A 12,937-nucleotide genomic window follows, 5' to 3' on the forward strand; every position below is an offset into this window, starting at 1 on the left:
TTTGTTACATATTTCTAAAACCTGTAGAAAACAGTAAGAGAAGTAAAAACAACAACTATAATAGTCTTAAATTAAGGCAGCACTTAACTGTTATAAAGTCCTATCACCTGTTACCTCCGTGGGTTTTTGTCACACACTACAGAATAGGAATGTACAAAGTCACTGGTCAGTGGGGAAAGCAAAGCCTCCTCTTCTGCCTCCCAGACTGGTGCAGTTTTTTCACTGAGCACTTACTATGTGACAGGTCCAACAATAAGCGCTTTACTAGAAGTACTATTATCCTCTCTATTTGATAGATAAGGAAACAGAAGTTTAGAAGGGTGAAATGGCTTTTCCAAGGTCACCAGAGAGTGGTGGGTGGGGATGAATCAAACACAGGTCTATCTGACCCCAGAGTCCACTGTGTCCTGCTGCCTACTAATTGGATAAGCTAGCAAGCAATCTCATGGGAGCATTGTTTAGACCAGTGAAGAACTGTCAAATATGTCAAATAATAGGTGACTGGTTTTAAAAGTGTTATGTCAAAATTGTAAAATATTTAATGACATAGAAGCATGTTCCTGTCAGTTTAGAAATACCAGATATGTATATATACGTACGCGTATTGTATGAATATATATATGCGTGTGGATATGCATATTTAGATATCGTATGTATACCCTTGGCCCTCCATATCCACAAGTTCCAAATCGAGGATACAAAGGGCCAACTGTACCATGACATTTTATATAAGGGACCTGAGCATCCATGGATTTTGGTATCTGTAGGGATCCTGGAACAATTCCCCTGTGGATACAGAGGGACGACTGACTGTACACACTGTATGTGTGTGTGTATATATATATATATGTGTGTGTGTGTGTGTATTTATATATGTATATGTATACATACATGTGTATATACACACACATTCCTGAATCTGTGACTATGGGTGTATCTGTAGGTATATCAAAATATCTATCTACCAACTCCATGTATGGCCATACTATATCTGTATCCATATTATTCAGAGTAAGGGGGAAATGGTCAGGAAGGAAAGGGCTTTCTGAAAATCAAGGGAGCTTCCTGGAAGAAGAGGCTCCTAAGCGGGCCCTTGAGGGAAATGGAAGGTTTGACAGGAGACAAGGGTGAGGGGAAGTCCAGAGCAGAAAGCCCCGCATGCCGGAGTGAGGAGTTTGTACTTTGGAGTCACCAAATCTGCTATCATTAAAAATCAAACCAAACAACAGAATGTGGTCAAGAAGATGTTTGAGTGTCTGAGCCAGGTACCTGGGGGAATCTGGAAATGGACTCTGCCCTCCAGGAGCTGGGAATTTCAGAGGAGTTCATACCTAGACAGGGGTGGAAGGCAGTCCTTCCACTGCTGAAATCCTAGGGCCCATGAGGAAGCCTTGGAGCCCCTGAGTTCTGATGAAGGAGCCAAGCGTAATGAGCTCTGCCGTCTTGGAGAAGCCAGTGAGGCTTAGCAAATGTAATGAGCTTAATTAAGCTGGGGCAGCTAATGAGACTTCCTGAGGGCTCACGGCCACCAGCAAGGTTAGACTCTGCTAAGTGAGCAGAGGGAGGACACCTGTGCCCAGCCAGACCCCTCTGAGCAACCTGCTCAGGAGACAGGGGGTGTGCAAGAGTGGCCGAGCCCCAAGGAGCAGTGCAGTCTGAGGAGCAAGGGTCAGACCCAGCCATGTCAACAAGCAACCGCCTGGAGTGACATCATCTGATGAAGCTCAGCACCGCCCAGAAAATGACTGAGAGACCTCAGCCTTACTGGGGTTTAGCTCAGCTAGGGGAAGTTGAACTTGACTGAGCCAGTTTTAACAGTCCAAGGAGGCCCTGACATTTTCAATGATAAGGATGTTTTCTTTGTGGTTGCTAATGTCATCTTCAAATGCATACTATTCATGTTTCCATCTAGGAATATTTCCAAAGCTGAACATGAAAAAGTGGTCAGGATGACATACCTGCAGCAATGGTAGCTTTTATTTGTTAAACACCTACTAGGTACTGGACACTGGGCTAGAATACTTATGTGCACGGTTGTAATCCTCACACAAACCTGCAGAGAAGCTGTTATCATCCCGAGTTTTCAGATGGGGTAACTGAGGCTCAGAAAAGTTAAATAGCTTACCTGGGGCCTTATAATGAGCCAGAATTTGAACCCATGTCAGTCTGACCCCTACATTGCATCATGAAACCTGAACCACAGAAGGAAGTAGAATATTGGCTGTGTGGGGGAGATGGAAGAGTAGTAAAAGCAGTTAGAAAAACTCAGGATCCCAGCAGTCTAGGGTATTTAGGGGGAAACAGCCCTCTGCATTCCATTAGCCCAAAGCAATAGTGACAGAAGGATTCTGAGTTACCAAGAGAAAATTATGTTTTGTTCAGTAGCTCCTATCCAAAGAAAAAGAAAGGAAAAAAAACATACATATATGATGCATTTTAGACTTTACATAGTAGGGAAACACAGACCCCTGCCCCAAGGCACCTGTAGGGGATCTTGGATTGCAAAACCCTAATTTCCCTCGGGAGTTAGCCTCATGCCCAGGACTCCTGGCTCTGTGAACTTTCTGGGTCCCCTCTCTGCTCTCATCAACTGCCAACAGAAGTTAGAAAAAGTGTGCCCTGGGGCTCTGGGGTCACTGCACAGGGGAGAGAATCCTGGCAGATGCTCTACATTGAACTCAGAGGAGGGAGAGTGGCCACCAGGTGTCGCCCTCCCCCTAGTCAGTGGCAACCCCAGGCCACCTGGGAAGGAAGGCTCAGGGCTATTTTCTGTCCCTCTCACAAGCTGCTGTGTTTAGTGAATGCCTTGATTCATACCACTGTAAAAATCTGGACAGTCAAAGCAGAAAGGGACTTAGATCTCTGGTCCCAACCCCTCATTTTACAGATGACAACAAGGTCCAGTGGGAGCCAGGAAGTGCCCAAAGTCACAGAGCAGGCTGACCCCCTTCTCTTGACTGGTGGGCCTAGTGCTTCTTCCACCACCCTAACTGTTCTCACACTCCCCCAAACACCTCCCACACCCCACCTGGGACTGCCAGAATACTACGCTGAGCCAGAGCTGGCTCAGCTTCCCTGCCATTCCCCGTTGCTTCCTAACCAGGCCCTGGAGTCCAACCCCAACTGCTACAACAGCAGCAGTGATAATAGCTCATGTTTACCACTTCCTACTCTGGGCCAGCCTATAAGCTTCCCACTCGTTATTTAATCATGATTGGATCTTCACAATGTCTCTGCAAGCTATTCTGCTTTCCTTTTTACAGAAAAACACTCAGAGAGGTTAAGAAACCTACCCAGTGCCACACAGCCCATCTAACAAGCTCATCTGTCTGTGAGTACAGGCCTGCGGGCCAGTCCCAACCTCCTTGTTGACATTCACCCCGTCTCTTATGCTATATTCTCTGTTTCAAAACACTGTCAAAAGAGCTTTTCCCCTTTTTGCCCGACAAGAGTTCAGTGGGGTGAGGAAAGGTATTGTTAGCCCATCTTAGAGGTTAGAAAACTGGGGCCCAAGAGGATAATTGATCTGAGGTCACCTGACTCATGCGAGACTTGGATCTGGAACCTAAGGTTCCACCACTGAGCGGGACACTCCAGAGGACACTCCACATCTCACTGCCCCACCTACAGCCCTGCTGATGTCCCTGGAAATCATGGAACTCAGCGGCTAAAACTGCAGGTTTGGGAGACAGCCAGGTCTGGGTCTGCCTGCCACGTATTAGTCATGTGACCATGAATAAATTACACACATACCCTCTGTGGTTGTTGGGATGAGTAGATGTGTCCATATAGGTTGAGCACTGCTGTTGGGTACACAGGAAGTGCTCAGTAAATGGTGGCTACTTATTGATATGACTAACTAAAGCTTCATATTTAATATTCCTGCTACATGATCCATTAGACCTGCACTGTCCAAATGGTAGCCACCAGCCATGTGTGCTGGCTTTTGCATGCTTAAAATATGGTCCAAACTGAGATGTGCTTTAAGATGTATAAAACACACCCCAATTTCACTCAGTATGAAAAAAAATGTAAAATACCTCAATAATAATTTTTATATTGACTACATGTTGAGACTATATTTTAGGCATATTGAGTGAAATAAATATATAAACATTTAGTAATAAGTTTAATATTAATATATATTAAATTTAATATGTTATATATTAAATTTAATAATAAATTCACCTGTTTCCCTTTATTCTTTTAATGTGCGACTAGAAAAATTGTAATTACACACATGGCTCCCACTGGTGGCTTGCATTAAGAGAAATATACTACTATATTCGTATATTAAGAGCACCGTGCTAGTTAGTGCTGCCTTGGACAGTTTCAGAAACTCAACTGCCTCAGCCTGCCTGCCCCTGGGTTTGTCTTAATGATGTGGGATATAAGAGCTTTGAACCAGGGATCCACTCACTGGCTATGTGCCCGTGGGCAGGTCACTGCAACCTCTGTGCTGATCTTTCCAAAACAAACAAACAAGCAAACCAAAATAAATCCTCAGTGCCTCACAAGGCTATTGCAAGGATTAAATAAAATAATAAAAATAGCTCTGCCGTGGACACCGTGTTAAGCGCTCTGCGTGCCTTATCTCATTCGACCCTCACAGGCCCCAGGAAGTTGGGGCAATGATCTCAGCCATTTTGTAAATGAGGAACTGAGGCTCAGAATTGTTCAGTAACTTGTGCAGGGTCTCCTGGCCACTGTCAGGTTCTATGCCCTGCACTGGAAGGAGAGGGGTTAAGTAGACAAGAGGGAAAGAAGAGTACAACTCCCCGTGTGACCTTGGGCAAGTCCCTGCCCTCTGTGGGCTGCAGTTTCCCCTTCTGTAGAATGAGGGAAATGTCTGGATGGTAGGTAAGGATTTTTGAGGTTCCAGTGTGATGGGACGCTTTGAACAATTCAGGGAACATAGACTTCTGGAACTCCTCAAAAGTCCGATGCCTTCCATTGTCCATTCTGTGGGGATAAATGTGCATTTCTGTTAGTTTTAAGAACATTTGTAGGAGCTTTTATATAGTGTCTATGTCTGCTTACATTAGACGCTGTGTAATATTGTTAAGAGTCTTTCACATTTTCCCATATAAACCTTTTTTTTCTTTAATATAAATTTATTTATTTATTTATGTCTGCATTGGGTCTTCATTGCTGTGCATGGTCTTTCTCTAGTTGCGGCGAGCGGGGGCTCCTCTTTGTTGCGGTGCATGGACTTCTCATTGCAGTGGCTTCTCTTGTTGTGGAGCATGGGCTCTAGGCGCGTGGGCTCAGTAGTTGTGGCATGCAGGCTCAGTAGTTGTGGCTCACGGGCTCTAGAGCGCAGGCTCAGTAGTTGTGGCGCACGGGCTTAGTTTCCCCGCAGCATGTGGGATCTTCCCAGACCAGGGATTGAACCCATGTCCCCTGCATTGCCAGGAGGATTCCCAACCACTGAGCCACCAGGGAAGTCCCATATAAATCTTGTTTTTTATGGGTTTGGGAGAGCTCAGCTGTAAAAAATTTTTTTTTCAAACAAATTAGATTTAAATCAGGAGGCTGGTTTCAGATACTTTAGAGCCTGCATATTTTTTCTTAGCAGTCACTTTTCATTTAAAAATGAGACTGGCTGATTTCTTAGCTTCGTTTCTTTTATGAAGATTTAGTAAGACCACAAACTACACTGCTGGTTGCCTGAAGAGAAGGATCCAGAGCCGTTTCCAATAGAGCCCTGGGCCTGGAGTCTGCTGACTGCCAGCTAATGACAACTCAGTCTTTGACTGCTGTGTGACCCTGAGCTGGTCATTTCCCTCTCTGGGTCTTCTTCCATCCATGGGGAGCATAATTCCTGCCCTTCTCCCTTCTAGTTGATAAGGAGAAAAATGTGCTCAAAGAAGTGAAAGTACCAAGGAAAGGTGATACAAACATCACAGGCTGGTGCAAAGAATAAAGTGCTGAGTTTTTCACCAGCAGAAAGTATATCCCTAGAATCAGTTTTACAGTTAGGAAAGGACCTAGAGGTCAAGGAGCCCACCCCTTCCTCATTGTATAGATGGGATCCACTCTGATCCAGGACAGAGGAAGAGGGTTCCAGGGGAAGGCTGGAGTTAGAATCCCAGGTCCCTTCACAAACCCCCTTCTTTCTTCCTCTACTTACTTTGGGGACCAAAGAAGATCAGACTAAGAGAGGCTGTATTTGTAAACACACACACACACACACACACACACACAACTTGGAGGTGCTCCAAGATGTGGGGAAAAGCCAAGTCTCTGGAGGCGGCCAGACCTGCCCTTTCCTCCAAGCCCGGCCTGCCTTTTACCTCCTATGTATGACCTTGAACAAAGTTCTTCACCTCTCTGAGCCTCAGCTGCCTGAGTATTAACCTCATACAATCCTTGTGAGCCTTGAATGAAATAATAATACATGCTAAGGGCTTAAATAAATTTCCTTAATAAAATACAACTGTTGTTATTATTTCATGTATTATAGGTTTTAAATGTGAGAAAAAGACTACATTTACTGTGTGGAGGGAATAATAAACCCTTCAAGACAAATATTTACTATTGTATATTAATTGATAGTAATTATTAGGATTATTTCTTATTCATTATTTATACCCACAGTGCCGAGCACAAGGTGGGCACTCAATTAATGCATGTTGAATAAACAGCGTACTGAAACTACACTGGCCACAGGAGAAATTAGAAGGAAATTTCAGCTTAAGTTTTTATTGCAAAAGTAATATTCACTGTAGTGTATATATATATATATATATATATATATATATATATATATATATATATGGCTAAGTAGGAGGAAAAGTCAAAATTATCCCTATTCCCACAACTCAGAAGTAGAGGTGTAAATGTTCTGATGTATATTCTTCCACTTTTTCTCCATGAATGATATTTATGTATTTATTTTTACATAAAGCAGGTCACTGCCTGCCTTAGTAAGCTGAGAGGGTTTTGTTTTCCCTCACTTGTATCAGGAACACTCTCCATATCAATTACCACATTTTTTCTAGGGGCTGAGTAGTAACCCACTGATGGATTTATTTAAACAGTTCTGTAATTATAACACTTTGGAGGTCCTTTTATACTTTTTACTAGACTAGTCCTTTAGTTAAAGCTTCGTAACGTCAGTTAGTATTTCCTTACGACAGATTCCTGGAATTTGCTTTGAAGTTAGTGATCATTCCATTCCCCGACCCCCCAGATAAAAAAAAAAAAGTTATGTCCTTAATTCAAATGAATAATGATACCATCTGCCACAGCCAGGTGGAGGTGGGTTTCGGACAAACCGCGTTGAAACCTGGGAGAGAATAAGAAAGTAAAAGGCAGGCTCTAAAGCTATTCCATGGAGGGAGAGCTAATGACGGATGAAAGGAGTTAGAGCCCCGTGCGGGGAGAAGATCTGGACCCCGAATCTGGAGCCCTTGGCGAAAACTGGTTTGTGAAACCGGGACCAACTCTGTTCTGCGCTGGGGGCTCGGCTTTTGCAGTCGGGGAGTGAGGGCTGGAAATGTGGCACGGGCGTTCCAGGCGGTGAAGTAAGTCTTGGGGAAACTGGGAAGATATCCCGGTGACCCCCTCAATGGGCACTGGCCCCCTGTCTCAGCTTCTGGGTGCTAGGTCTGAGATCAGGACCAGACATGGCTGGGACCGAATGCTAGGTTCCTCTGCTGTCTTCTCCAAGAGGGTTTGCACCCGGCCGGATGGGGTTTTCGGAGGAGGCCTGCTTATATGCCAAACTTGGCTCTGGCGGCCACGGGCGGTACCCCTCAGTACCCCTCTCTCCTTTCACTGGCCGGGGCTACAAGAAAGCAAGACCCGGGTGCGCATTCTTCCCGTGCCTGGGATACTTCATGGTGCTAAAAATAGTCGCGGGCGGCGTGCTCTGTGTTTAGCCAGAGAATGGTCTGTAAACTAAACTCGAGTCCTGGGTTCAAATCTAGGAAAGGCCCCCTCCGTGCTGGGGCACCTCAGTCGGCTTGCTCCCTGAGTCTGTTTCTCCGCATTTCTAAGGAGCTTCCCAGCTCTTGGAAAGAAAGTGAAAAAAGGAAAAGTCGATTTTTCTTTTCTGCTCCTCCCGGAGAGGCCTTGGGGCCTCGGGCCGGGTACTGAGGCCGGGGGAGGGGTGTGCCAGGACTGCTCATTACCGCGAGGTGTTGCCCTAGTTAAATCGCGGGCCTGTTTGATCTGGCGGCGGGTGGCGAGAGGGAATAAAGGAAAAAGTAGGGGGTCAGAGTAGAGAGAAGCTCATACCTCTACCGCCGTTTCCTCGCGCCCATAAAACACCTTTTATTAACTCCTTCGCGTCCGGTAAGGCCCGCGTGGCCGCTCAGCACTGCCACGGTGTTTACAGCCCAAACTAATGGGGCCCCATATTCACCCCGATGCCGGGACGAGGCTCCTGGGGCACGCCTGGCCCCGGAGCTGCCCAGGGTCTCCTTTCTCGGCCCCAAGCCCGGGCCTCCAGCTCCGGATGTGGAGCGAGAAAGCGCCGAGAGACCCGCGCACGTCCTAACGCCTCGCTCGCAGCGCGCTCCGGGGGCCGTGCAGGCACCGCAGACCATGAGCTCCCTCGGACGATTGTGCAAGCTGTTAGGAGACATAAAAGCGCTTAGCCTAGAGCCTCGCACACGGTTGCGCACAAACCACACTGGTTGTCCGTACGCTGTTATTCAGGGACACAAAAACGCCTGCATTTGCCCGCCCCAGTTCAGCCCAGCACGCACCCGCGCCTTCACAAATGCACCCGCTTTTATTCACCCCTACACCTAGCCATGGGTGCGCAAGTGGAGGCTCGGAAACTGCTCTCCGCACATTTCTTCAGTGCCCGAATTAGCCTGCACATACCGCCCCCCCATCCCTTTGCACAAATCCATATACTCTCACAAATACTTGAGTGCTTTGTTGCTAAAGAGAAACCTAAACGTCTCACTTTGACCATGAGCTCTCACAAGCTTCTTTCACTCATGTATAAAATCATAGCTGCTGCGCCTTGCCGAGTCCTTACCGCGTGCTGGGACTGTGCTCCGCAGCCCCTTGTTGGCCCCCGCTCAGCCACGGGGCTCCGTGTGAGTTCCTGCACCATGACACGTGCAACTGCAGGTTCAGAATTTCACATACGCGGAAGTATTCCCGAGGGCATTCCCCTGTTCCGAGCTACCCCGCCCTCATTGTCCTTCGTTTGTGTGACAGACCCCCTTCCCAATAACCCCAAACCGCGGCCTGCAGACACCGATGTGCCTACTAACCCACAGACAGGCCCAAATGCTGACCCACAAAAGTCCTACCTCATCCCCTCTGGATCTAATTCGTTTCCAGTTTTCTGTTCTGTGGGTTCATTAAATCTATCCTGTCCCCGCCCCCCCCCATTATCTTCTAAGGAGAACTTTACTCTTTGTTCCAGGAGTAAATCCTTTATCTGCCCCCTTCCCTTGATTTGATTTGCAGTTTGGCTTGGCATTTATCAAAAGAGAAGTAGAACAGGAGGTGCTCCAACTAGCAGAAACGATGGAGCGGGGTGGGGATACCCGCCAAGATACCACACAGGCTTCTGCTCATTTCAGAAAATGTTTTATTAGTCAAGAGCATAGATACTGCTTTGCAAAGGGAGGGGGCAGTGAGTGGTCATATAGATTTGAGGTAGAAAAAGGGTGAGGACGGGGGATAAACAAACACCTGAGCGCAGCAGGCATGGTAGGTAGTTTAATACATAAAAACTTTTCAACCAAGGGAAAAGTTTTTATTTACAAAGGAAGGAAGAACAGAAAGGAAGAAAAAGAAAGAAAGAGAAAGGAAGAAAAGCAAGAAGAAAAAAGAAAAGAACGCAAGAAGGAAGGAAAGAGAGGTAAAGAAAGAGCCATTTCCCTTGTAACTAAGTAGGAAGTGCAGCGACAAAACTAAAATAAAAAACACCACTGTTCGAGGGAGGACAACAACAAAGGCAGCCCTCGTCTTCCTGGTTCGGTTCTCTTTCCCTGGCAGAAAACTATTGATTCCTCTTATTGCATTTTAATTAGGAAGGAGAGCTCGAGGAGGGTTTTGACGCGAAGCCGACGGGGGGGGGGCGAGAAAAGCAGACAGTGTAGTGAGGAAGGCGTTGGGGGTTCTAAACTCGCCCCAGAAGGGTTGGAAGGGTACGTCTTAGCGTGCTTGGGTCCCGCAGTCCTTCCTTTTCGAATCGTGCAGCCACGAGCCTCCCTCTCGGTTGCAGGGGTGGGGGTTTATATATATATTTCTCTTTCTCTTCTCGTATTAAAAACAATTTCAAATGACATTGCACGTGCGATCCAAATGTGTAGTTGCAGCCAGCGACCTGCCAGCGCCCCAGCAGAGGCTAGGCGGGATGCTCCCCATAAGCCCCTGGCACCCAGAGCCTGGCACTCGCCTCCGCCTTCCTCTGCTCCCGGGGCTCCAGGGTCGAGCAGCCGTGGCGGGGTCCTTGGCGCAGGCCTCGGCTCACTGGTTTAACTCCAGCGCCCAAACTTGCTGCGGCCAACCTGTGCGCCCTTTAATCCTCTTCTCGCCTGGGCCCAGGGCAGGAGGAAAGCCTTCGTGCTGCTGCTGCCAGAGGACACACACAAGAAAAGAGGCGAGAGAGACAGGTTTAAATGTTTCTGCTCCGCTCGCCCAGGCGTGGGGTAAAAGTGGGGGTGGGGTAAAAGGTGTTGGGAGCAGTAACTGGGAGCCTTCAAATAAGTGACGAATTTCTGTTTGTGAAATAGGCAAACAGGCTCATAAATTTGCCTTTATGCGCCGAGTTCCCGGGGCGGGATTGCGGGGGGCGGGATGGGCTGGGCAGCTTCTGGGGGTTTGGTAGTGAGAATTTTCTGCGGCTGGTGAAACTAAGGTTTGGCTTTATGGTGCCCAAGGGAGACTGCAGGGGTTGGAATGGGAGGGGTGGGAATCAACAGCTTCCTCGCTCGCGGACATGCTCCCCGCACACATCCCACTTTCCAACCTAGTTTATAGCGCCTGGGCTTGGATACAGGGTTGGGTCTCTGCAGCCGGCTCTGGGCACTCAGAAGGCTACGTGAACGAGCGGGGGAGTCGGCCTGGCTTAGCATCCCCCTTCCCCGCTACTTGAAGGAGGCGGCAAAGTGCAGGGAGTGGGGAGACGCCCAATAACTACTTCCAACGGGGGCGTCGCCCGGGCCTGCATGTCCTCCAGCCCAGGGCGGCGGTTTAGAGACTCGATGACCACGGTCTTTCCCAGTCTCCTCAGGTGACTCCCCTAGTTTACCACAGCCCCTGCGGGTCAGATAAAACCCAGAGGGCTCTCCAGTCTCCAACGCGCGGTGTTCCTGAGCGCACCAATCTAAAGAAACTAGTTCAGTTCCCCAGCTTGGAAATCACTGCTTCAGAGGTCCCAGAGCCCTGCGCCAGCGAAACTGAGCTCCAGAAGCGTCGTCTCACTGGAGAGGATCGAAAAAAGCCGAGTAGGGATTGCGATCTCCAAAGCCAAAAGAAGTGAGTGACTTGCTTGTGGCGTTTATACACAAAACCATCAAGGTGGCCCTAGGAACCAGCCATGGGGAGTGGAGCGGTGAAACATCCTCCAGATGTTTATTCCTCCAGGGAATAAACTGACTTGTTTTACCCAAGTAAACAACTCCTCGGGTAGGTGGCCTTCACATCCTGTCCCGTTCTGGGCCTCAGTTTCCCTATCTGTACAATGATGAAAGTAGACCAACCTCTCTGGCAAAGGCCCTTTGAAAACAGCAGCGGAGCCCATATGCATCAATTCACATTCAGGCAAATTAAAGTAACGAACTCCTACAGCATTCTTAACCTGGCTTCCAGGAGATCCCAGGGATGAATCGGGACCCCTTGAAACTGGAAGTGAAATATATGGTGTGTGCATTTTCTCGGGGTCTGAAGCTTCCAATGGATTCTTAGAAGGGACCCTATGAGCCTGTCCGAAAAGTGTAAGATTCTGTCTTCATTCACAGCCTTACAAACACTCTCTACATTACAGATGAATTCAAATATGAATCTGCCTCCCTCCATGCACACAATCCCACATTTTAACCATCTCAGAACTCCCCGAAGCCTCTCAAAATCGCACGAACGGCAACGCAGACTCCTTCCCCTGCGTACTCGGCCTACGGATGCTCACCGCGCCCGCGCCCTTGGCTAGAGAGTACGGGACCCGGACTTACCAGCTCTCTTTTCCGCTTGCTCTCACGGCCGCCATCCGCCTTCTTGAGTTCGGCCTTGAAGGCCTCGGGGTCGCCGGCCTGTGCGTCCTTGGCCAGCACGTCCATCAGGTAGGCGATGTAGCTGGTGGCCAGGCGCAGAGTCTTGATCTTGGAGAGCTTGGTGTCAGCCGGCACATTGGGGATGCACTCGCGCAGCTCGGCGAACGCGCTGTTAATGCTCTCTGTGCGTCTCCGCTCCTTCTTGGGTCCTGAGCCTTTCCGCCGGCCCAGGCGGCCGCCGAGCGCCTCCAGCCGCCCGGGGCTCTGGCCGGCCCTGGCGTCTGGACCGTAGGAGGCAACGGCTGCAGCGGCTGCGGGCGGTGGCCCGCCTGCGGGGAAGTCCGGGGCAGCGTCAGCGGGGCTCAGCAGCCAGCTCTGGAAGTAGGGCCGCTCCTGGTGACAGCGCGAGGCAGGGCCGAAGAGGAAGGGCTCGTGGAGCATGGGGTGCGCGGGGTGAGGGTGGTGATGATGGTGATGGTGGTGATGGTGTGCGTAGCTGCCCACGAGGTTCATGTTGGAGCGGCCCCTGGCCTGCGCCGCCAGCCCGATTAGCGCCGCCCCATGCGCCCCAGAGACTGCCGGGGCCACCCGTGGGCTCTCGGGCGGCGCTCTGGTGGGCGCCGGCTTTGAGAGATTCTGGGGCAAGGCTGAAGATGACACCCGCAGCGCGTCTTCTGGCCGGCTTCTGTTGCAGGCGAGGACGAGGTTGCCGAGAGACCTGTTTAACCCTTCTGCGGCCTCCCCGTCAG

The 12,937-nt window shown here is 49.1% G+C and overlaps 1 protein-coding gene across 2 annotated transcripts; it reads right to left on the reverse strand.

Moving 5' to 3' along the window:
* Positions 1-10,446: 10,446 nt before the first annotated feature.
* HAND1 (heart and neural crest derivatives expressed 1) lies at positions 10,447-12,701 on the reverse strand (the record flags this gene model as incomplete). Of its 2 annotated transcripts, none has more annotated exons than XM_081233149.1 (2): positions 10,447-10,551; positions 12,150-12,701. In XM_081233149.1, the coding sequence occupies 2 exons, from the start codon at positions 12,699-12,701 to the stop codon at positions 10,447-10,449; spliced, it is 657 nt and encodes a 218-aa protein (XP_081089275.1). The 2 variants fall into 2 exon arrangements, with proteins under 2 accessions (XP_081089275.1, XP_081089274.1); XM_081233148.1 differs by having other exon boundaries at positions 12,135-12,701.
* Between the last annotated feature and the right edge of the window lie 236 nt (positions 12,702-12,937).

Source organism: Mesoplodon bidens, assembly GCF_964165515.1.
Source record: "Mesoplodon bidens genome assembly, chromosome: 4".
NCBI lineage: Eukaryota > Metazoa > Chordata > Mammalia > Artiodactyla > Ziphiidae > Mesoplodon > Mesoplodon bidens.